We start from the raw sequence: 23,854 nt of genomic DNA on the forward strand, positions 1-23,854 counted from the left end.
AGGAGGTGGGCGGGTGGTGACGCTTGTGGCTGTGCGACCCTGGGGGTTCTGGGTTTGGATCGGCTGCAGGTAACTAGTATGGGCTGCGGGTTGTCCCCATATGCATCCCCGGCTCCTATACCTGATCCCTTGTAGAGCTTCACAAACCGGGACCGGCCGTCTCCTGCACGCATCCCGTGTTGTCAACGGCTCGTTACCACTTTCTAGTCGTTTGTTCTTCTGCTGCATAAACAGGACTACATCTCCCAGTATTCCCTGCTGTTCGCTGGTAATAGCGGGCATGCTGGGACTTGTAGTTCTGCTTAGCGACTGGTAAGTTCTGTCTATTCCCGCAGCTAGAAGTTTGTGCTGAAGGGCCCCTGAAGTCAACAGCTTCTAGCAGTGCAGCCTGTAGTTTCTGCCACCATCCACACCTCTGCATGAGGAAGATGGGAGGGATTGTCCTGGCTGATAACAGGGAGCAGCAGACTGGGGCTTCATGGTGCTCTCATCTATGAGGAGTCGGATGTAATCCAGGCAATATTTGGAATTTTATGTGCACGGCTAGCCACTAGCTCCCTGCAGGAAGCTAGCCTGTTAGGTTTATGACAGCCTGTGTTCTGTGAATGCAAGACTTAAAGGGGTTGATGTGATTCCGCCAAGGGGGCTGTGGGCAATCTGATGTGAGTGTAATATAACTATGAAGTGGTTGATTTGTATAAGATGGCCTCTGTTCACTGACAGCAAGCAGATCTGTGAACTCGGCTAAGTTTCCTGGGATATCCTAAACATAAGGGGGTCCATGTAATGAACCCCCCACAGTAGAGCTGGATGTGATCTCCTGGGAGAGTGCTGCAGCCATTTCTAAGGCCACTTTTACATCGGTTTTGCTGTACGGTTTTTAGATCCTTCACAGGATCTCAAAACTGCAGCAAAATGCTTGTTTTCTCCCTATTTTCAAAGGGGACAAAACTGACGAGTGCATCAGAAAGTACTTTGTTGTGTTCCCGTGACTCGCATGAAACACAATGCAAGTCAATGGTGCTGGATCCATTTTTTTCAGATACAGAAAAAAATCTGATCCGGCGCCCATTGACTTGCAATGGTTTTAGTGCCGGATCGGTCTTGTTCATTTTGGAGATGGTACGACCAGATCAGTTCTGAACGAATGCGTTTTTGCTGATCCTCTGCTGGATCCAGCAAGAACGCAGCTGTAAAAGTAGCCTCCCTTTCTGCAGACCCTGTAACGTCTAGAAGATGCGCGCGCTCGCGGCACTGGACTACCATGTGCTGCTTCAAGCAGGTTTGTTTTGTTTCAGTCAATAAAGTTAAAACCTTGAATGAGCTGTCAATAAAGCTGGTTGAGGACAGCCCCAGTTAACGCACTTGTACAGGCTGTACTTTTCAGGACTATATTCTGCCCATGGAGCTGCGGTTACAGGGGGTCGTAAAATGGCTGGTTTCACCTGCCTTCTCCATAAGGCCAGGGGTCTACAGCTATATGGCGTTTGGCTAGGTGTTGCAGTGAAATCCCAGGACTTCCACAACCTGTAGGTGACTTCTTGGCGCTCTAGCCTTTTCGGCATACTGCTGCTTGTAAAGGGGATATGGTGTGAACAAGTGCGAGTCCTGAGGGGCAGGTCTGCCTCGTATGGCTACAGGAGTGTGCAAGGACTGGGTCTCACCCAGCTTTCCCAGAGACAACTAGATAATGGCTGAAAAGAACCCATCCTGACTGCTACAGAATATTATGGGGAGATCTTCAGCGTACTCCACCTACAATGGCAGCCGTATGAACAGTGTTCTTGTAGGTGGAGGTTCCAGTATCTTACAGATGCCATTAAAGGGGTCTCCGGGCTCCTGACATTGACCTTTCCTCATAACAGGTCCATCAGTGGTTCCTTGCAGACTCTGGAGCTGGAATTGGCACTGGATGGAGCAGGAAGCGCTGCTCAGAGTAGTGGTCATGCTCTGTTATTGCAGCCTAGCTCCCACTGAAATGAACAGGAGCTCAGCTGCAGTAACCAGTATGGCCAGTAACCAGTGTGGCGTCGGACCCCTTCTTTTAAGGGGTTATTGACTAGGCAGACTTTTCCTGCAGATCAGGAAGCTGGGACAAATGGGATGTAGTTAGAGATGGAGGAATTGCTGAGACTTTATTTTAAATTTGAGCCCTGTCTAGGGAATTGAAGATCTTCCAGGATTAGAAGAACATGGCCGCTTATTCCGTAAACGGCACCACCCTGGTCCACAGGTTGTGTGGTCTTACAGCTGCTGTACTGGATAAGACCCATGGACAAGTGAGGGGCAGTTTCTGAAGTAAAGCATCCATGTTTTCTAATCTTGGACAACTCCGGTGTGTGTTTTTTTTTTTTTTTGTTTTTTGGGTGACATATTGACTTCTGATCGGTGGGGGTTTGACTCCTGGCATCACTGCTGATCAGTTTAAAGAGGCCATGGTGCTTGGCTGGGGTCTGGCATGTTCTTAGGTCAGTGATATCGTATTTATCAGTCACATGGCCAATTTACATTTCAGTCCCATTCAAGTGAATGAGCCTGGGTTGCAGTACTAAGTACAGCCACTGTACAACATATGGCACTGTTTCTGGTATGCTTCTAACAGCTCACCTGTGGAGGGCACTGATCAGATATTGATGGTCATCAATATTGTACTCCTGGAAATCCCTTTCCCTAGTAGGAAGGATGTCTTTGACTGTACTTACAGGTGACTCTATTTTCCTTCCAGGGTGAAAACCTCTCAATCATGACTGACATGGCTGACAACCACAAGGAGGCCTGGGAGGCCCTCATCAATGCTGCAGAGAAATATCGCAGACAGACTGGAAATGACATTGTGCTAATCACTGCGTACAAGTCGAAGATGTTGACCAACTACGCGTACACCGTTCATGGCAGCGGCGTGCTCCTGGAGGCCACCCAGAGATACCTCGATGACATTGCTGTAGTGCACAAAACCACTGCTTACACCAGCCCCATGCCCATCAACAAGGCCACCAAAGAGACTGCTGGGGGCAGACAGGACTCTTACTCCAAGAGCTACCCTTCTATATACGGCAAAGAAGGCTTTTCTGTGCTTGAGGACAATGAAAGGGCCAAGCTGGGGTCTCAGAGCCAGATGCCTGACCAGCTTCCACATCTCGATGCCCCTGATGAAGACGACTATGACTACAAGGATAGCCAACTGCTTAAGGCTGACAATGTTCCTAGCGATGCAACAGGTGAGGGCTGCACCCGGGAGCAGTGTAAATGGCGGTAATCTGATTACAGGATCTCGCCGGTCCTGGTAAATACTTCTGTTCTCAATGCTGAACTCCTTATTGTTCCTGGAAACGTATACAATGAATACTAGACGTTCCTATTCCTCGTGTCAGTGGTGTGTATCCTAGTCTGACGTTGGCCTGTGTAATGACATGCCCTGTCGGCAAGGAATTGTAGCTCCCAGTTCTCAACTTGGTCACCCATTTCCAGGCACAATAAGTCTACTTTCACACTGGCGTTTTGGCTTTCCGTTTGAGATCCGTTCAGGGCTCTCACAAGCGGTCCAAAACGGATCAGTTTTGCCCTAATGCGTTCTGAATGGATAAGGATCCGTCCTCCATTGACTTTCAATAGTGTTCAAGATGGATTTGTCTTGGCTATGTTTAAAGATAATACAAACGGATCCGTTCTGAACAGATCAGTCTATGACGAATCCGCACAACACGAGTGTGAAAGTAGCCTAAGGCCACTTTCATGTCGGTGTTTGTTCAGTGATCTCTGGTGTTGCTTGTAGACTCTGCTTCTGGCTTTGGCTGACAGAGATGAGGTATAATGAGAAGATTTGCCCCTCTTCTGTGTCTTTGACCTGCACCTAGATTTGGCTCACCATCACTGACCAAACGCTGAGGTTGTTGCCGCATGTCGCAGCTTCATTCTAGATGCAGCACTCTGTATGAAAGTGGCCTAATGGAGGGATGGCACAATGCTGAGTTGTCAGACTCTCCAGGATTGTTTCATAGGAAAACAGAATTGTCAAGTGGTGCCTGGAAGCATGGGGGCCCACTTGTGTGACTATAAAGGCCTGTGCTAGGGAATTGGGTTACTTTCACACTAGCATTTTGTCTTTCCGTTTAAGTTCCGTTTAGGGTTCTCACAATCGGCCCAAAACGGATCAGTTTAGCCCTAATGCATTCTGAATGGATAAGGATCCGCTCAGAATGCATCAGTTTGCCTCTGTTCAGTCACCATTCCGCTCTGGAGGCGGACACCAAAACATTGCCTGCAGCATTTTGCTGTCCGCTTGATGAAACTGAGCCAAACGGATCTGTCCTGGCACACAATGTAAGTCAATGGGGATGGATCCGTTTTCTGACACAATAGAAAACTCATCCGTTTCCCATTGACTTTCAGTGGTGTTCAAGATGGATCCATCATGGCTATAGAAGACATAATACAAACAGATCCGTTCATGATGGATGCATGCGGTTGTATTATTGTAACGGAAGCGGTTTTGCAGATCCATGATGGATCCGCCAAAAATGCTAGTGTGAAAGTAGCCTTAACTGTTCATTTCCAATCTCTGCATTTACATGCAGCAATGTACTATGGATGGAGATGAACGATCACTACTACAATGGTTGGTCCCCATACAGACACTGTTTATATGGTGTCATGTGCTACTGGCAAACTAATTTAAGATTTTCGTGTGTGTGTTTTCCCTCCCCGTGGCTCCCCCTCCTCTTGTCTGGCACACACTGCCCACAAGATGTCACCACTGAAGCCAGTAGTTGGTTGTCATGCAGCAGGTGCCCATGACATGGAGGAAGTCAGACGCAGACCAGAAGATGTGGGAGCCAGTGCACAGGTTCGGGGGGGTGGTCAGGGCAGATTAGTATTCTCTCCCTAGTGGAGGCAGGCTGTGGGAATCTGGGTCGGGGGACGGGGGGGGGGGGGGGGGCGGGAAGGGGAGAGAATGATCTACTCCTGGGCAACTTCTTCCCCCCCCCCCCCCTTCATATATAGGACCTTGAGTGGGTTGTCTGGGATTTTGGTACTGATGGCCTAGCCTCTGGGTAGCTTAGCTATCAGATTTGAGGTGATCTAATGCTCTGCATCCCATCATTCAATTGTTATTCCAATGCCGGAACTACAGCCCTGTCTCTGCACAAATCTGTAGTTTTGGAGCTACAAGGGAACAGCTGAATGGTGGGGGTACAGGGGGTAGGACCCCCACACCTGATATTGCAGGACTTTCCTCAGGATAGGCCATAAATATCAAAATCCTGTACAACCCCCTTTAGTGCATATGCTTTATCATAGCCAACTGTCCATAGTTTGTGGGTTCTGGGAAATTTATAGGGGTTCTATCTAGTTCTGCTATTTTGAGCATCAATTGATAGGAAACCTAATCACTTACTAATGGTTTATCGGTAACACCCAGATGACATTCTGCCCCCCTCCCAGTATAATTGTGATCTGTGACGCGCACCCTGTGTTCACATCCCTACACAAGACTCTTTCCAGCTTGAATATCACAGATCCAAGCCTGCTTGAAGCCCTGCTGGGGAAAACCCCACCCTAAGACACAGCATCATGGCTGACATCACATCTACAGGGCAGGGTCCAGAAGAGAGCATAACTCCTCCCACCGATGTAGAAGTGATGTCATCTGGATAAGGAACGAACAGTCACGTGACCACAATGGAGTGCAGGAAAATGGGGCGTTACAGATAAACAATCACTATTAGTAATAGTATGTGTTTCCTGTCAATTGATGCCCCTTAACCTGTGCTTCCGCTTGATTTGGGAAGGGGGAGGGGGGGTTGTCTGACAATTCTTAGGGTTACAGGATTTTGCATTGTCATCCTCTGACTCCAAATTTAGTCCTTGCCCTTTATCTGTCCTTATCCCTTGGCCGGTGAAGTCGCTGGTATTTGGAGAGTAATTGGTTATTGAATAACTCGTCAGCAGAAAGCGGTGTCCAGTATAGTGCACAACTAACCATTCCTTAATGTGATATTTGGCTTCCCTGGTTCCTGTTGTGATTTTGCTGTGAAAGTAGACAGGAAGCTGCTCATGGTAAAGGGAAGGAAAGTTCAAGCTTGTGCTATTTCCATTAATAGAAAATAAAGACCATTGCAGTGCCCACAACCGGCTTGAGCTGCTGCCCGCCATGGAAATTCCTGGACAGCATAGTCCTTACACGTTGGTGAACTTGGGTCATCCCTGGAGATCCTGTGAACCATGTGCTGATCAGTGGCTGCTGTATGAGCTAGTCCATACTGGCTGGACCAGTTCTATTAATTGGAAACTCCAGTGCATCTTAAAGGGAACTTGTCGTCAGAAAATGACCTATTCATCACATTTCATGTTTACAATATTAAGAATTGATATATTTCATGTCTGTCTAGCTAAACAAAAACCATAAATCCCTGCAGTTTTCACACTAACCACTCAGCCCAACAGATCACTTTACTGCAGTTACCTGCTTATCTGTCATTCTAATCCCGCCTGTAATGAGATCACCTCGGTGTATACATAAGCTCTGACAATCACTAATTGTGAATGGTGGATCCTGTCCTATCTATTCTTACCTTGTACAAGGACCTCTGCACAGATCAGAGCATGCCTTCTATTCTCTCCCATAGAAGCCAATAGGGTCCCCTCCTAACCATTGTGTCTATGGCCCATGGGGCTGTCAAAGCAATTTTATTACTGCTTTCTAAATTAAGAACGGCTCAAGCAAGATGGCCGCCCCCATAATCATGTTCACGAGATGGAATACATAAATCTGCAATCAGAAAATAAAAGCGGATTGGAATAAGATGTCGCTATCTGGTTTAACTGCCAGAAACGATTGGATGCATTTCCTTCAAGTAAAGGAACCTCCTGCAATCTCCAGTCTGACCAGGCGGCAATGTTCTAGAGCAGCTATGCCCTTTTTTGCCCAGTCTGTGGCAGGTAGCAACACATGGCAAATGTGGGTTTGCTATTATGGGATATAGTGCATTCAAAATGCCGGATCTGTCCTTCTGCGCAGACCAGTAAAAATGGGAAAACAGATACAAGACGGATCCATCTGTCCGCATGACAAGCGGTGAGACGGATGCATCTCACAAATGCTTTCAGTCACATCCAGATCAGCGGATCCGGCAGGTCAGACTAAATAACTGCCCGCCAGATCACACTGCTGCGAGTGTGAAGGTAGCCTTAGTGAGAACCACAAACAGCCAGACAGCTTAAAGAGGGCCTGTCGCCTCTCCTGACCTGTTACCAATCGAGGGGGACACTGCCCAATCGGTGCTGTCAGATGGGACACGCCGCACTGCTAACACCCAGTTGTACCTTTTTATAAACGTATAGTAGGAATAATAGAGGAAGAGCACCATGCAGAGTTATGAGCCTTTGCTCCCGGATTGTCGTGTGGAATACTCTAATAAAATGGACATGAGGGGAAGGGTCCCTCTAACACTGTTTAAACCTTGCTCTTCAAGGCTTAACGTGTAATTTGATTCTTGAAGGCCTCCATATCCCTCAATGGAAAACCAGAAAATGCCCTTACCTGTTATCTACATGGGGTGGCGCTGTGCGGGCACTGTCTGCCTGGTGATGCAATGCAGCATATAGACTTCAGTGCAAGCATGACATTAGGGTGCGGATTACGTGGTTTTTCCATAGATTTCCTGCAGGGGAATAAACAGAACCAGCAAAGTGCGGTTGGACAAGTCTCATGTTCTCTGCTGCTTCTGTGCAGAGATTAATCTGCCATGCAGTTTTTAAAATCTGCAGTATGTCAAAAAAAAAATAATCTACTTTGGTAGTAGACCTATTGGGCATCTACACATGGATGCGGCATGTATCTAGCATGAGGGGGCGGCAGCTTTGACATTAGTATATTTATTGTATGGGTTTTCCAGTCTGCACCCAGACCAGTTTTCTTCATCCCTCCACACATCATACTGGGATCCTGAGGCAACATAAAGCCAGAGTTGGCGGACATGACCTATTCACATTGCTGTTTAGTTATATGTCCAGCGCTTCGGGTAGATGCCGTCCTCATCCAGGTAGAGCTGGATTATCCTGGGCACCTGAACGGGTAACATCTGACCTTGTTCATATCTCAGACTGCTCAATGTAAGGAATGTGCTTGGCTGCAGTGGTCCTCTAGGTGGCGCTATTGGATTGGTACATATTATAGCGATGTTTTGTGTTTCCCCTTTAGGACTGTTTGTGATGGATGAAGACTCGAATAGCCAAGACTGTGAACCTTTCTTTGAATCTGATCCAGAAGAGAGTACAGATGGTGAGAGTTCTCCATTAGCTTTTATATTCCATTACCTGCTGGATCTCAGACCCACCTTCAAATCTGAAAGTAGTCCCCAAGTCTTCTGAAGGGATGTGGCTTTGGTGTAAAGCTATATAGCAGTATATGGGGCTGTCCTATTAGAGCACAGGAACGCCATGGCAGGGGGGGATTTGTTGGGATGAGGGAACTGAAGGTTAATGACTTGTGATATGTGGCGGTCCATTTTAAGACCTAATTGGCTATCTCAAGTATGTATTCCCTATGTACTTGATCCAACAAAGTCTCTCGTCTGACAGATGGCAGCCTCACTGAAGAAGCTCCAGGGCATCCTGCTTCCCAGCGCAACCTCCAGCAGTACGCCAAATCTCTCCCAGTCACTGTGCCCGTGTGGGGCTTCAAGGAAAAGAGACAGACCAACAAATCGTCGGATGATGAAGGTGGCAAGGTGAGGGTCAGGAGAGCTTGCCTAGTAGCTTGAGGGATTTTTTTAACTAATGTCTTCATATGTAATCCCTCCACTCCCATCTTGGATTTCGGTAAGAATTATCTAACCTCGGTCGGTCCTCTCAATTGGTTACTGAGGCATCAGCCATGGCTGTGGCCTGCTCCTCTTGCAGAAGCTATATTTTGAGTAGGTTATTCTAAGTACATGTTATGGGTAGTGTGCAAACTTCAGCCCATTGCAGGGGGACGGGCATGATATAAGGCCACTGCCAGCTAGTCGTCTATAGGAAGCGGGCAGTAACTGTAGAATACAGAGCTATGTATTTATTCTGATCCTTTCTTACTAGGATACTTACAAGAGTCAGAAGTGATCGGGCATGGTGCTGGAGACCAAGAGTGGTCACCTGTCTGCTCTCCTGACATGTTGGCTTTAGTAAATGCTTGTATACCCCATAATTCTAGAGTATCTTGGAGCTCTGCGTTATACCTCTTTCTCCTGAAAGTGATTAAAGGGGTTATCCAATAGTGGAACCACCCCAAAAAATGTCTGGGCCCCTCCTATAGACAATATTTACCTGGTCCCCAGCACCCACGTCCCCCCAGATCCCTGCTCGGCTGTTGCATCTCCCTGTCTCGCAGCTCAAAACATCCAGAAACTGGGGGAGCAACCAATAGCGGGTCACCATTGTGGCCAGCCTCCTTAGTGTCACCCATGATGCTAGGGAGGATGGTCACCGTCATTCTACTATTGGATGCCCCCTTTAAACTAACTGGGATTTAGAATGGCTTCACATCTGCGGCACAGCTCTCCAGCACCATACAAACTACTGCAGTTTTTGTCTAGCAGAACCTTAGTATAGTTGCTGGAGAACTGCCAGATCATATTAGTCAATGGGGTCCTGTGATTATTGACCCAAGCTGTGCCACAGATGTGAAACTAACCTTTACCAGTTAGGCCCCTTTCACACAGGCGAGATTTCCGCATGGGTGCAATGCGTGAGGAACGCATTGCACTGAATCCAGACCCATTCATTTCTATGGAGCTGTGCACATGAGCGGTGATTTTCACGCATCACTTGTGCATTGTGTGAAAATCGCAGCATGCTCTATTTTGTGCGTTTTTCACGCAACGCAGGCCCCATAGAAGTGAATGGGGCTACATGAAAATCGCAAGCATCCACAAGCAAGTGCAGATGCGGTGCTATTTTCACGCATGGTTGCTAGGAGACTATCGGTATCTGATCATTATTTCCCTTATAACATGGTTATAAGGGAAAATTGTATTCTTAATACAGAATGCATAGTACAATAGGGCTGGAGGGGACAATTTTTTTTTATTTTTTTAACTCCTTTTAATCCACACAGCCCGGCTTCATCTTTGCTGTGCACAGGAAAAGGACCTGTGGTGATGTCACTGCGCTCATCACATGATCATGGTGAAGGACCATGTGATGAGCGCAGTGACGTCATCAAAGGTCCTTTTCCTGTGCACAGCAAAGATGAAGACCGAAGAGAAGCCGGGCTGTGTGAACAAGTGGATTAAGGTGAGTTAAATTATTTATTTAACCCCTCCAGCCCTATTGTACTATGCATTATGTATTAAGAATGCTATTTTCTCTTATAACAATGTTATAAGGGAAAATAAAATCTACACGACACCAAACTTCTGTGAAGTTCAGGTCTGGGTACCAAACATGCCTTTTATTTTCTCACGTGCGTGCAAAACACATTACAATGTTTTGCACTCGCACAGAAAAATCGCTTTTTCCCACAACGCACCCGCATCTTATCTGGGCCAAAAACATGATGCCCGAGTGAAAGAGGCCCTAGGGTTGCGTCCCTGCAGTCTGGCCTTGTGCTGACAGTGGCGGACTGTGTGGACACTCCCTTTTGACAAGGGAAATGGTAACGCCCACTTGTTTGTTCATCATCAACTTCCAGGTAGAATAGAGGAACAGCACAATGCTGAGAGCAAATGAAATGTCAGTATTATAGAAGTCTTTCCCTTTGCCATATACTAAAACTAACCCTCTATCTGCAGTTTCCTTCACCAGACCTGGACAGAATTGCTGCTAGCATGAGAGCCTTGGCTCATGACACCACACAACCGTTTGGTGACCTTCCTCGTCCTCGACTGAACACCGGCGACTTCCAGGCAAAGTACAGAAAGTATTAACAAGTGGTTCATCTGACCACTGGTCTGAACACTAAGGACTCTTCCTTCAGAATACCAGCCAGCAGGTGGAGCTCCATACGTTGCAACTGCCCACCCATTAGGAGGCCGAATCCATCCCTACCTAATGTGGGAAACTGAGTTTTAAAATGTCCTTTTAAATTTTTTTTTTCTGTGCCCAGAGTGGTCAGATTTCTTTTCGTTATTTGCAAAAAAAAATTTTACCCCCACTTTTTTTATACCTCAATAAAAAAGAGGAAACCAGTGAGTCGTGTTTGTCTTTTCTTTATCATATCCTTAAAGCTACAGTAAATGAATACCATATGTAATCGGCTCCTACATAGTCCGCTTCCCAACATGACGTACCAGTACGCCAGCAGGAATTGACTTCCCGCAAATTGAAGTACTAGTACGTCATGATCAGGTGGGCACAGGAGCTGTATATGCCCATTCAATGCCAGGGCCTGGCTGCCAGTATCTGCTGGCATCACTGTAAAAGCTGATGCCAGCAGATTAACCCCTTATGCCACAATCAATACTGACCACAGCATATAAGGGGATTGCAGAGGGAGGGCTCTGCCTCTCATCAGCCTCCGTGCTGTGGTGACAGGGGACTGACGGCTGCCATAGCAACCCTAATCCTGGCAAAGGCCTTGGGGAATGCCATGCATGGAAGCCTGTTAGATCCAGCCCCTGTGGGTCTCACGAGCACACTGTCGGTGTAGTACAATACAGCATATGTTGTACTACATTGATACAGGGATCAGACCCTGAAATGTTCAAGTCCCTGTACTGAGACCAAATCAAGTGATAAGTTTTATTTTAAAAAAAAGTCAGTAAAGTGCCCCTTTCCATGAAAAATTTTATGCAAAAAATTGCCAAAATTGTTTCTTTTTTAGTTACCTTGCCCCAGTTAATGGAACAATCAAAAAATCATATGTACCCAAAAATAGTACCAACTCTTCCTGCAAAAAACAAGACCCTACACGAGACAATCTGCAGGGAAAAAAAGAATATAGCTTTCAGAAAATGGAGACTTTTTTTTTTTTTTTTTTTTTCTTCCCCCTCAAATACTTTGTTAAACTGAAAGAGGACCTGTCCCCTCTCCTGACATGTCTGTTTTAATGGCTTCATGCGTTCTCCATTTAATTCTGGAGCATCTATTCTCATGGCTCAATGTTGTGCCAGTCCTTTATTTCCACTAGAAGTTATGAATTAAATTGCTATTAGCAAGTATGGGGGTATAGAGGAGGTAACCAGTTGGGGGGGTGTACCTGCACAGACTGACTATCAATCAGTGCTGCCATGTTCAGACTGTTGGAGGTTGTGTAGGGATGTATCGGGAAAGTAGCTCAGATGTATGGAGGTTGTGGATGGCTTTGTATGTACCGGTGAAACTTGAAAAATGAGAATATCGTGCAAAGTTCATTTATTTCAGTAATGCAACTTAAAAGGTTAAACTAACATATGAGAGAGACTCATTACATGCACAGCGAGATATTTCAAGCTTTTATTTGTTATAATTTGGATGATTATGGCTTACAGTTTATGTAACCCCCAAAGTCACAATTTTGAGGTACCCTTTGCTCAGGGGGTATGGATTAATTAGCTGGCTAGAGTGTGACACTTTGAGCCTAGAATATTAAACCTTTTCACAATTCTAATTTTAAGCTGCATTAATGCAATTCCTTTTAATTTGCATTACTGAAAGAAATGGACTATTGCACGATATTCAAATTTTTCGAGTTGCACCTGTATTTGTTAGTATTTTGAACTGAATTCGCTGGGCAATGGGGAGCCAGTGAAGGGATTGGCAGAGGTGAGAGGTGGATTAGTTGGGCAGCAGAGTTGAGGATAGATTGGAGGGGTGCTAGATGGAAGGCCACAGAGCAGAGTGTTGCAGTAGTCTAGGCAAAAGATGATCAAAACAATGGACAGTGCTAAAGCACGGATGTGTGAATACACACCTAAAAAGAAATTGGTACGTGTGCTTTCTGAGAACACATCTGAATCACTGAGTGAATAAGGCCTTAGATCCAGCCCTGGTCATAGTTTCTCAATGAAATATGCACATGAATACCAGTAAAGTCATACATCCATTTCTGGTTTGGTTTGCATACTTTTTCTTTGTTTTGAGTATTTTACCATTGTAAGTGGTCACTAACACACAACCTTGCATAAATTGACAGTACAGGCAGATAAACTGTCATATCTTGGCAGGAGAGCAAGACCCTTATCTATCAGCGGTTCTCCCCCTCCCTGCTTTCTAAACTAAGGGCTGTATTACACCAGCCAATTGTTGGGCAGATCATCGCTGACAAGTGTTCGTATGAATGCTCGGTATTGATGATCTGCCTGTGTAATACTGCCGCCAATGAACGAGCAGACGGGCATTCACAAGCTTTCAGCAGGTTTAAAACTCATCACTTGCCGGCAGCAGATTATGCTGTCTAATCATGATCTGCTGCCGGCAAATAATTATTCAGTATGGGGACAAGCGCTCTCACCTCCCCATACAGTGGAGGAGATTGCTGCATGTAATGGCAGTGGTCTCCTCCGCTGACACACAGGCGATTGCTGAGAAGGAACGCTTCCTTCCTGACAGTCATCTGCCTGATTGCCTGGTGTAATACAGCCCTAAAGCTGCTTTCACACAGTCATGAATTCAAATTATCATTCCTATGGCGTTCCATCCTCGCTGCTGCCAACGACTGGAGCATGTGCATGGGTATTTTCTGCTCACGTGGCAGTGCGCATGCTGTAGTCTGTAGGCAGCATTGAGGATGGAACACTAGAGGCATGAATATTTGCTACTGCGCAGACACATCACTTAGGACGGGGAGTCTGTGTAGTATAACACACAAGGGGAGCGTGCACAGCCGGCTGGACGGGGTTTTGCACTGGAACTATTTTGGCTGATGTCATTTAGAGGGGCCAGTGCTGCCAAAAGCAGCAACCTCATCCAACAACAGCAGGGTAGAAACACTATGTTGAAAATGCACTCAAGAGAACAGAAGCAGGCGCAGAAAACCTGTAATTTATAAATATAAAAAAGTGGCCAACCCCTTTAAGTCTGGATGGCCTGCAGAAGGTATGGCACGTCAGAAAGGCCCTATGATGCTCCTTGTTGGGAATGAGAAGATGGGCCAGACTGTATATTTAGTCTGAATGGCCTACAGGAGGTATGGTGCACCAGCAAAGCCCTATAAATAATCCTTTCCGGCGATCTGGGAGTCCCTGAAGGGTTGGCAGTTGTCTGCTGTGGACTGCTTGTGTGGTATTTTCTGGTGGTGTGTACCCTAAGGCCTCTTTCACACGGGCGTTGCGGAAAAATGTCCGGGTGCGTTGCGGGAACACCCGCGATTTTTCCGCGCGAGTGCAAAACATTGTAATGCGTTTTGCACTCGCGTGAGAAAAATGGCGCGTGTTTGGTACCCAAACCCGAACTTCTTCACAGAAGTTCGGGCTTGGGATCGGTGTTCTGTAAATAGTATTATTTTCCCTTATAACATGGTTATAAGGGAAAATAATAGCATTCTGAATACAGAATGCTAAGTAAAACAGGGCTGGAGGGGGTTAAAAAAAATAAAAAATCATTTAACTCACCTTAATCCACTTGCTCGTGATGCGGGCATCTCCGTCTGACTCTTTTACTGTATAGGAACTGTGGAGAGCATTAACTATAGTTTAAGGACCTGGGATGACGTCACTCTGGTCATCACATGGTATGTCACATGATCTTTTACCATAGTTAATGCTCTCTTTCACGCAACCCCATTCATTTCTATGGGGCCTGCGTTATGTGAAAAACGCACAAAGAGGAGCATGCTGCGATTTTCACGCAACGCAAAAGTGATGCGTGAAAATCACCACTCGTGTGCACAGCCCCATAGAAATGAATGGGTCAGTATTCAGTGCGGGTGCAATGCGTTCACCTCCCGCATCGCATCCGCGCGGAATACTCGCTCGTGTGAAAGGGGCCTAAGAGGTTTAAAGAGTCCTCAAGCGTTTTGGACCTTTTGCAGCAGATCCATGGCTCCTCCGGTGTATGAATTGCCATGTGTAGGGTTCCGGCACAGTTGTGAAATCACAAGGAAGATTGGAGAATTTGGCATCTGACCTACTTCTGGTAGGTGCGACGGAAAGGAAAGAGAAAGGACCTCCATCAGACCTTGGATCTGAGCTTCGGTCCTGTAATTTGTCTGCACTGAAGGGTTAAGTGATGGCCCAACAGGCAACTTCAGTTTTGGTCATCCTGGTTCAAGATAAGTAACTTTCTGAAAATAATAAAAAGGTGGTCATTTAATAAGACCGGTATTTTAGGCGCCCCTAATCTGTCGGTGGATAGCCGAACTTATGTAGAGGCGCCGGCCTCTACATAATTTCAGCATATCCAGCGACGCTTCTAATTGTAAGACAGCTTACTTGTCTTAAATTTGGACCATTTTGTATGCCTGCATGATATATGAGACGGGCCTGCCCACGCCCACTATTTTAGACCTGGCGTGAGCGGGGAAAAGTCACAGATTGCAGCGTAACTAACCATTGAGCCGCAATATACGTCTGAAATACCCCTTATATAGGCGTATTTCAGGTTAATAAATGACCCCCTAAGTCTCTTCTGATTATTTTTATAAGAACATGACGAGTAATCCATATGAGATTCTCACAAGGATCATTTCTGGTATAAAGTCCCAGGGTTCTTATCTCAGCCTTGGGGGTATTTGTCTTAATCAGACTCCTGTAGTTCGGGCCTCTCTTTGGTTTTGGGTTTCATCTGCTTTCTTTCAGGTCATTTGGGGTCTACTTAGTTTAAGAACTTTCAAGCGTTGTTCCTCCCAAAGTTTTTTTTTTTTCCGAAACTATCCTCATTATGGTGGTGTCATGGGTGAAGGGAATATGTTAATTATACTTACTGGTAATTTGATTTTGCAGAACCCATGACAGTACCCCTCTAATTCCCTCCTTTGAGTTTGTAGTTGATGAGAATCTCTTTCTTTCATATTTCATAAAACAAAAGATTAGAAGAGTAGCATCTGTACAGCTCCTACTGATCTACTCTGGAATCGACACTGAAGGAGGACAAGTGGGCATTCCCTTTTTAATTTGCTCCATCTCTATGGTGCTGTCATGGGTTCTGGAAGATTAAATTACCATTAAACATAATTATCATATTCTGTGTGCAGTGGATGGGAGCTAGTTTTCATCCACTAGATCCGGGAGAACTGCAAACTAAAGATACACCATGCACAGAGGAAAACTGCTAAAAAACCTCTAGATCCAAGTCATATAATGGCCAGAAATAGTGTCATTGCTCATGTACACACTGTATTATTGATTAATGCAAAGTTATTTGAAAGATTAGGTACGCTTTAGATACAAAATATTGTCCTTCTGTAGCAGTCAAGACAAATATGACCTCATTTATTGATATGTAATCCATAATGAGTTTACAGCTGCTGTTAGAAGATGCTATCAGATGAGAAATCCTTATAATAATAATAGTGTAGAATTGGGATAACAGTATGACAGATCACTACAGCGTTAAAGTGAAGATCTGACTGAAAAGGGTAAGTCAAACTGTTTGCTGTGCTAAAAGTCCAAACACAGAGGACATTAGTCAGGACACGGAGAAGAAAATGTGACTTCAAGAAATTCTATCCAAAAAATCATCTACCCGTTTTGTTTTTGAAATGACATAGATTAGTCTTATATACAGTGCTGCCCATAATTATTCATACCCCTGACAAATTTTGACTTAAAGTTACTTTTATTCAACCAGCAAGTAATAAGGCACACAAAAGCTTGCTTGGCCTTTGCAAAAGCTCATCTGGACAAAGAAGAAGACTTCTTGTCTTCTGTGTTATGGTCAGATGAAAAAAAAATGTAATTGTTTGGTCACAATGATGTTTCCCTCATTTGGCGTAAAAAAGGAGAAGCCTTCAACCCAAAGAACACCATCCCCACTGTCAAACATGGTGGTGGGAACCTAATGCTTTGGGGGTGTTTTTCAGCCAATGGACCTGGGAACCTAATCACAGTAAACGGAACCATGAAAAAAGAGCAATACATGAGGATTCTCAATGACAACATTAGGCAGTCTGCAGAGAAACTTGGCCTTGGGCACCAGTGGACATTTCAGCATGACAATGGCCCAAAACACACAGCAAAAGTGGTGAAGAAATGGTTAGCAGACAACAACATTAACGTTTTGGAGTGGCCCAGCCAGAGTCCAGACTTGAATCCAATTGAGAATCTGTGGGGGGAGCTAAAGATCAGGGTGATGGCAAGAAGACCCTCCAACCTGAAAGATTTGGAGCTCATTGCTAAAGATGAATGGGCAAAAATACCTGTGGAGACCTGCAAAAAGCTGGTCTGAAATTATATGAAGCGTTTGATTGCTGTAATAAAGGCTTTTCTATTGATTATTGAGAAGGGTAGGAATAATTTTGGACTGGACACTTTTTGCTCAAATGTAAATAAAAGCTGAGAAATGTTTTTTTCCCACAATAATGCCTCTTGTACATCGTCTTATTATCTTTTGGGAGACACCTATGTCATTTCCCGTCAAAAAATTACTTGCTGGTTGAATAAAAGTAACTTTAAGTCAAAATTTGCCAGGGGTATGAATAATTATGGGCAGCACTGTAGGCTGTTTAATATGTGATAAAAATTAATGGTACTGTCCCTTTAAGAGGACCTATCTGCTCATCTGACATTTTTGTTTTAGTGTCCCTTTAAGACGTACTGATAAAAAAACATCATCTGTTCATCCACAAATTTCTGACAAAAATGGCTCCTGTGTACTCATTGATTAAGGCAAGGTATCTTTACTGTACTTCCCCTTCAAATGTATTATCCTATATGGTAGCTATTTCTTATGCAACATGACACCTTTTTACGTACTGTAAGTATACATGAGACCATTAAAGGGGTTGTCCCATCTCACTGTTTTCACAGTGAGGCGTGACTAAGTACTGACCCAAGGTGGCCGGAATTACATAAACAGCCAAGCGGACTGGCCCTCCACTGTTTCTGTAAACTCCCATTGTAGTAAATGGGGGCTATGCAAACAGCGTAGCCTCTATTCACTACACTGTGAGCTACGTAAACAGTGGAGGGTCGGCCCGCTCAACTGTTTCCATAAGCCTGGGCACCTTGGGCACTGGACACGGCAAGAAGGGACTACCCCTTTAACCTCTATCTGCTGTTGTGCTGTAGAATGTGCTTTTATAATCTGTGTCAATGGCAGCCATATACCGTATATGGGAGACTTTCCTGATTTGACTACAACTGTCGTCAATAAGGGTCATCTTTACAAGGGCGCTTTTTTTTGCCGAAAATAAACACCAATCGATGAAGCATGTTGAGCGGCATGTTTTTAGCTCCGGGTGCACTGAGCAATCTGGTCATGCTGAACCAATCACTAGTGCGATCATTCGTGTACATACAGCTCCCTTATTGCTGGTAGTACATTCTGGTTTACACAGGGAGATGTGCTGCTGACTAACCCTTCATCATCAGCCTCTGTAAATGGGGTTTACGCAAATCAGTTCTAGTGGGAATGGGCTTTCTCAGTGCCACCAATACAATCAGGAGTAGCGATGAGGGAACTTGTGTTTCAAGTTCCGCATGCAAGGTTCGGGTTATCTAAGAATTCCGTCATGAATTTTGCTACCACAGACCACCATAGCTTATGCTCTGTGGTAGCGGAATCCATAACGGAATTCTTAGATAACCCAAACCTTGTATGCCGAACTTGAAAATACAAGTTCGCTCATCCCTATTCAGGGGTAGTATTTGACACTGAAAGTCTTAGGTATCTTCTCTAAAGGTGACTTCACCTGTCCCATCACTGACACTACTTGTGAAACACGAACCCTGCAGCGTCTTCTCAACCACCTTTGCTCTTGTTTTGAGACAGTCTTGGTTACTAAGATCTTCCATCAGGGTCTGGGTTGTGAGGTGTGCATCTCGCTACTGAATGGAAACCCTATTTTAAGAAAGCTTGTGGCTTTCTTAAAATACCATTGTGTCTGCAGTGAACATATGGTTGTTTGTATCTATTGTGGAGCTTTTAGGCCCCATTGTCAGACTACTGTTGGATAGACATCCTACATCATTAGTCTTGAGGCGACCAGATCAACAAGGTCACCGAGTCTTGTTTTTTTTCTTTAACTTTCACACTTGCATTGTCTTTACTAGATCCTCTGCACCTCATCACCCCATGGGTAGGCAGATTTACCATTTAGGAGCTTGTGACAATGTCTGCGGGAGCCATGATGTGTCATTTAAATATTATTGCATGGACAATGTAGTTTTTGTCCTATGAGGTAAATGTTCAAGAGCAAGTCCATTTAGTATTTTGACTCCTGTTGACTGATTTAAATGGGTTATCCAACCCCTATAATGCCCCCAAAAATTCCTGGACACCGCATACAGGTAATACTTACCGCTCCCCGGCACTCGCGTCGCTCCTGATGCCCACCTGGCCACCACTGCATCTCTCCGTCGCGCTTATCAAAACATCCGGCGACCATGGGGGCAGGTCATTCACTAGCAGGCCGCGACAGGAACGAACCTCCCTAGCGTCACCCGCGATGCTAGGGAGGTTTTCCTACAGTTAAGGGCTCATGCACATGACCGTGGTTTTTGTTCACATCTGATCCGCGTTTTTTGCTGGGACCCACATCATCTCATCATCATCATCTCATCATTCAACTGTATTACAAAATGAAGACAGCATTGGAATCTGTAGCATGTACAAACTTCATAGATGCCCCGCAACCTGAGTGTTATGTCCAATACATAGGATTAAATGAGGAGCAGCCCTTTAAGCTTGGGTGTAGCACTTTCTCAGAGAATGAACATTGGCAAAGCGACATAATGCCAGCTCACACCTGCTAAGCAAATTGCTCCTTGCTTGCTGAGAATTCATAAGGGGTCATTTAGTATGACTCCCTACACCAGTTTCTGTCATGAAAAAAGTCGTACTGCCCCGTTTTGGACTTTTTGAACTCCTGTACACCTACATTTTTGAGGACACACTGTAAGCAAGCCTATTCTTCAACGCAAAATGGACAACAGTAGGACAGGTTCTATCATTTGCGGCCCTACCGCATGGATGCAGATTTTTATTTTTTTGCTGACCCATAGAAAATTAATGAGTCTGTGTGAGGTCCGCAAAAAATGCAGATCAGACATGGACCAATGTGCCACAACACAAAATAGTGGCCCCAACACAGAATTGTGACTGATCAGAAGGACGGAAAACAGAACACCCAACACAGAATAATGTACCTCCCAAAACATTATGATGCCTCCTTAAAGAGGACCTTTCATCTGGCAAAAAATTGGGATCTCACTGCACTTACTATTATCCCTGGTTGCCGCTCCGTTCTCTCGCTATGCCCTCCGGTATGTTCGGCCACTTGGTTATAGTAGGAGGAGACTGCCCTTGTTTTCCTGGGCGTCTCCTTCTCCCAGGCTGTAGCGCTGGCCAATCGCAGCGCAGAGCTCACAGCCTGGGAGAAAAAAACCTCCCAGGCTTTGAGCTCTGCTCTGCGATTGGCCAGCGCTACAGCCTGGGAGAAGGCGACACCAGGAGAACAAGGGCAGACTCCGCCTACTATAACCAAGTCCCCTAAGTCTCCACCTACTATAACCAAATGACCGAACATACCGGAGGACATAGCGGCAGAACGTAACGGCACCCAGGGATAATAGTAAGTGCAGTGAGATTCCTGGGCGCCGCTGTACAGATCATGACACTTAGTTCACAATTTTTTGCCATATGAAAGGTCCTCTGTGCCCTCCAGCACAATATAGTGCTTTTTTAGTAAATGAATACTTACCTAGCCATATTCCCACAGCGAACATAGCAGATCTTTGCAGATCCGCTTCAGTCTGTCTGACAGCTAGGCACAATGGCATCATTTTTTCATGCCTGCCAGTACCACACCGCCGGTTGCAGGGTGAATGGTGGCTGAGGACACGGATGCAGTACAAATAGGTGCTGCTAACAGGGGGACCCTGCTGCATGGTCTGCATAGAGTTTTAGGTTCCATGGACATATCCATATTAGGAGCTTTCACCATGTAGTGTATACAACATACAGTACAGACCAAAAGTTTGGACACACCTTCTCATTCAAAGAGTTTTCTTTATTTTCATGACTATGAAGGCATCAAAACTATGAATTAACACATGTGGAATTATATACATAACAAACAAGTGTGAAACAACTGAAAATATGTCATATTCTAGGTTCTTCAAAGTAGCCACCTTTTGCTTTGATTACTGTTTTGTACACTCTTGGCATTCTCTTGATGAGCTTCGAGGTAGTCCCCTACCCCCTAGAATATGACATATTTTCAGTTGTTTCACACTTGTTTGTTATGTATATACCGTATTTTCCGTTTTATAAGACGCACTTTTTTCCCCTCCAAAGTGGGGGGGAAAAGTCACTGCGTCTTATAAAGCGAACGTGATGCAAATTAGGTGGCTCAGGAGCTCTCACTAACAGCTCCTGAGCCTGCCATTAAACTGCTGGGCGGGCTGGAGGCTTCACTGAAGGCTTCTGCCGCCAGCCCGCACTCCCGTAAGTCCACACTATGAGCGGGCTGATGGCTTCACTTAGCCCGCTGTGCAGTCTGGTACAGTCTGTCAACAGGCGGCGCTGTGTTGTGTGACGCGGGAGGAGAGTGGGCCGAGGCCTCGGATATGGATTCCAGGAGACACGCACAGGTGCCGTACAGCATTATAGTGCGGGAGGCGTGCAGGGTGGCCGCACCGGGGACTTGTGGGGTGTCGCCTGTCATCACTGCACTGCTAGTAGGGCCTGCAGTGCTGTCTTTGGGAGGCCCGGGTGGTATGCCAGACAGTCCCTGGATGCCATTCTCTGCCGGGGCTGCCCATGCCAGTGATGATGTACCTAGTTGCCTTGTCAGTGAGTCCTTCATAGGTACAATGAAAAGCTTGCTCCCCCTTGACCCTGTGGGTGACATATGGATGTGGGCTCCCCACCCCTTGACCCTGTGTGCACTCCATCCCTTTACCCTGCCCACTACATATAGAACATGATGAACCGTTCCTTTACCCTGTGTGGGATTATGGAAGTGGGCTCCCTGTTCCTTGACCCTGTGTTCATTCTGTCCCTTGACCATGTACGTGACATATGGATGGGGGACTCCTCACCCCTTGACCCTGTCTGCAACGTATGAATGGGAGCTCCCCACCCTTTGACCCTGTCTGCGACATAGGAATTGGGGCCTCGACCCCTTGACCCTGTCTGTCACAAGGAGCTCATGAGGCCACCGTTGGGCGGGCTGGCGACTTCACTTACTGGGCTCTGCTACTGCCAGCCCGCTCTTCATTAGTTCAGCTGATTGGTGGTGAGTGCATCCTGCTACCCACATCTCCACCAATCAGCCTCCTTCCTATCTCCCGCTGTACCAGCTCTGCTCCTGCTGTGTACGGCGGTTTTGTGGATCTAGTCCCTGAGTGAGTCGAGCTCAGGGGCTATGTGCAGTACATGGCTGTATTCCTATGGATGAAGGAGGTTATAGTCATATTTAATATAAACACATACCAATTACAGAACAGTCCCTGGACAGTGTTTATATTAAATATGACTATAACTCCCCTCATCCTTGAGAATACACAAATGTACAGTACATCAGTGAATTCTTTAGGGTGATGGGGGTTATAATCACATAACAGTGTGTCATCCACAGATCCCCCATAACAGTGTCATCCACAGATCCCCCATACCAGTGTCATCAACAGACCACCATTGCAGGTAGTTCAAACCCACCAAAAGCACATCTTTTGGTTCAATTTTTTTTTTTACTTATTTTCCTCCTCAAAAACCTAGGTGTGTCTTATCATCAGGTGCGTCTTATAAAGCGAAAAATACGGTAATTCCACATGTTTTAATTCATAGTTTTGATGCCTTCAGTGTGAATCTACAATTTTCATAATCATGAAAATAAAAAAAACTCTTTGAATGAGAAGGTGTGTCCAAACTTTTGGTCTGTACTGTATGCATTGTATTCTGTTATGATTAGTAAGAACCTAGGTTCTGTAACCTACTGTAGATGAGAAATTCTTGTAGGCAGATATTTTTACTGCTCTGGCATACCTCTAACAAATTGCGCTCTAGCTTGTCCGCTTGCCAGCCTGTTATCTGTAGTGCTGACACAGCACAGTGGCTGTCATGCACCTGGCTGAAATCTGGCAGCTTTATCTATTTATTGCAGAGATTATGAAGTAAAACCTGGGAAGAGAGTAACATGCTCTGACCAAAAAAATACGCACCCAGAGAAAAATGTCACATTGCTGCAAAACTCAGCATGTAGTTATATTTAAGGCAGATATGTAAATGATTGCAGGTGGGGTCTGATTACACACTGGATCATGCCACAAGAGGATGTAAAAGTGCTTCCCCCGCGGCCCCATTAAAAAAACTCTCAAAGGCTACTTTTGGGTAGTGTACCTCCTGGTGAGAGATCGTTTACTGCTAGACATGCCTCTGTGATGCACTCGGAGACATTGATAATTTCCACGAACTGCCCGCAATCTAGGCCATTCTGACCTAGCTGTTAGGTGGTGTTGGGAGCAGTGGTTACAAGCGGGCACATGGCAAACAGGCTCCAGATGGCTTAGACAGACCACACCTAGAGAGGAACATTTGATCCACCAACTAGCACGAGCAGCTCCAAAAGTTTTGTTGTCCAGCATCCAGACACACCGCCATCTCTGCCTGGTGTATTTCCAGGCACTTAGCAGAAGGAAATTTGATGTTATGGCTGCCATTACTTGTCTTGTCATTGGCAACCAGTCACCATCACCTTTGTTTGCAGAGGTGTCGTGAACAAGAACCCTGGACTGCGACAGACTGGGACCATATAGCAACAAATCCAGGTTCTGTCTAGCATTTGATGACGGTCAGG

At 45.6% G+C, this 23,854-nt stretch overlaps 1 protein-coding gene across 2 annotated transcripts; it reads left to right on the plus strand.

Moving 5' to 3' along the window:
• On the plus strand, nucleotides 1–11,169 carry AKT1S1 (AKT1 substrate 1). Of its 2 annotated transcripts, none has more exons than XM_040433860.1 (5): nucleotides 1–69; nucleotides 2,726–3,218; nucleotides 8,201–8,281; nucleotides 8,581–8,729; nucleotides 10,770–11,169. In XM_040433860.1, exons 2-5 carry the CDS (start codon nucleotides 2,744–2,746, stop codon nucleotides 10,902–10,904), a joined length of 840 nt encoding a protein of 279 aa, XP_040289794.1. In that variant the 5' UTR covers nucleotides 1–69; nucleotides 2,726–2,743; the 3' UTR covers nucleotides 10,905–11,169. The 2 variants fall into 2 exon arrangements, with proteins under 2 accessions (XP_040289794.1, XP_040289800.1); XM_040433866.1 differs by lacking the exon at nucleotides 1–69 and adding an exon at nucleotides 106–312.
• Nucleotides 11,170–23,854: the final 12,685 nt, after the last annotated feature.

Source organism: Bufo bufo, chromosome 1 (assembly GCF_905171765.1).
Source record: "Bufo bufo chromosome 1, aBufBuf1.1, whole genome shotgun sequence".
Taxonomy (NCBI): domain Eukaryota; kingdom Metazoa; phylum Chordata; class Amphibia; order Anura; family Bufonidae; genus Bufo; species Bufo bufo.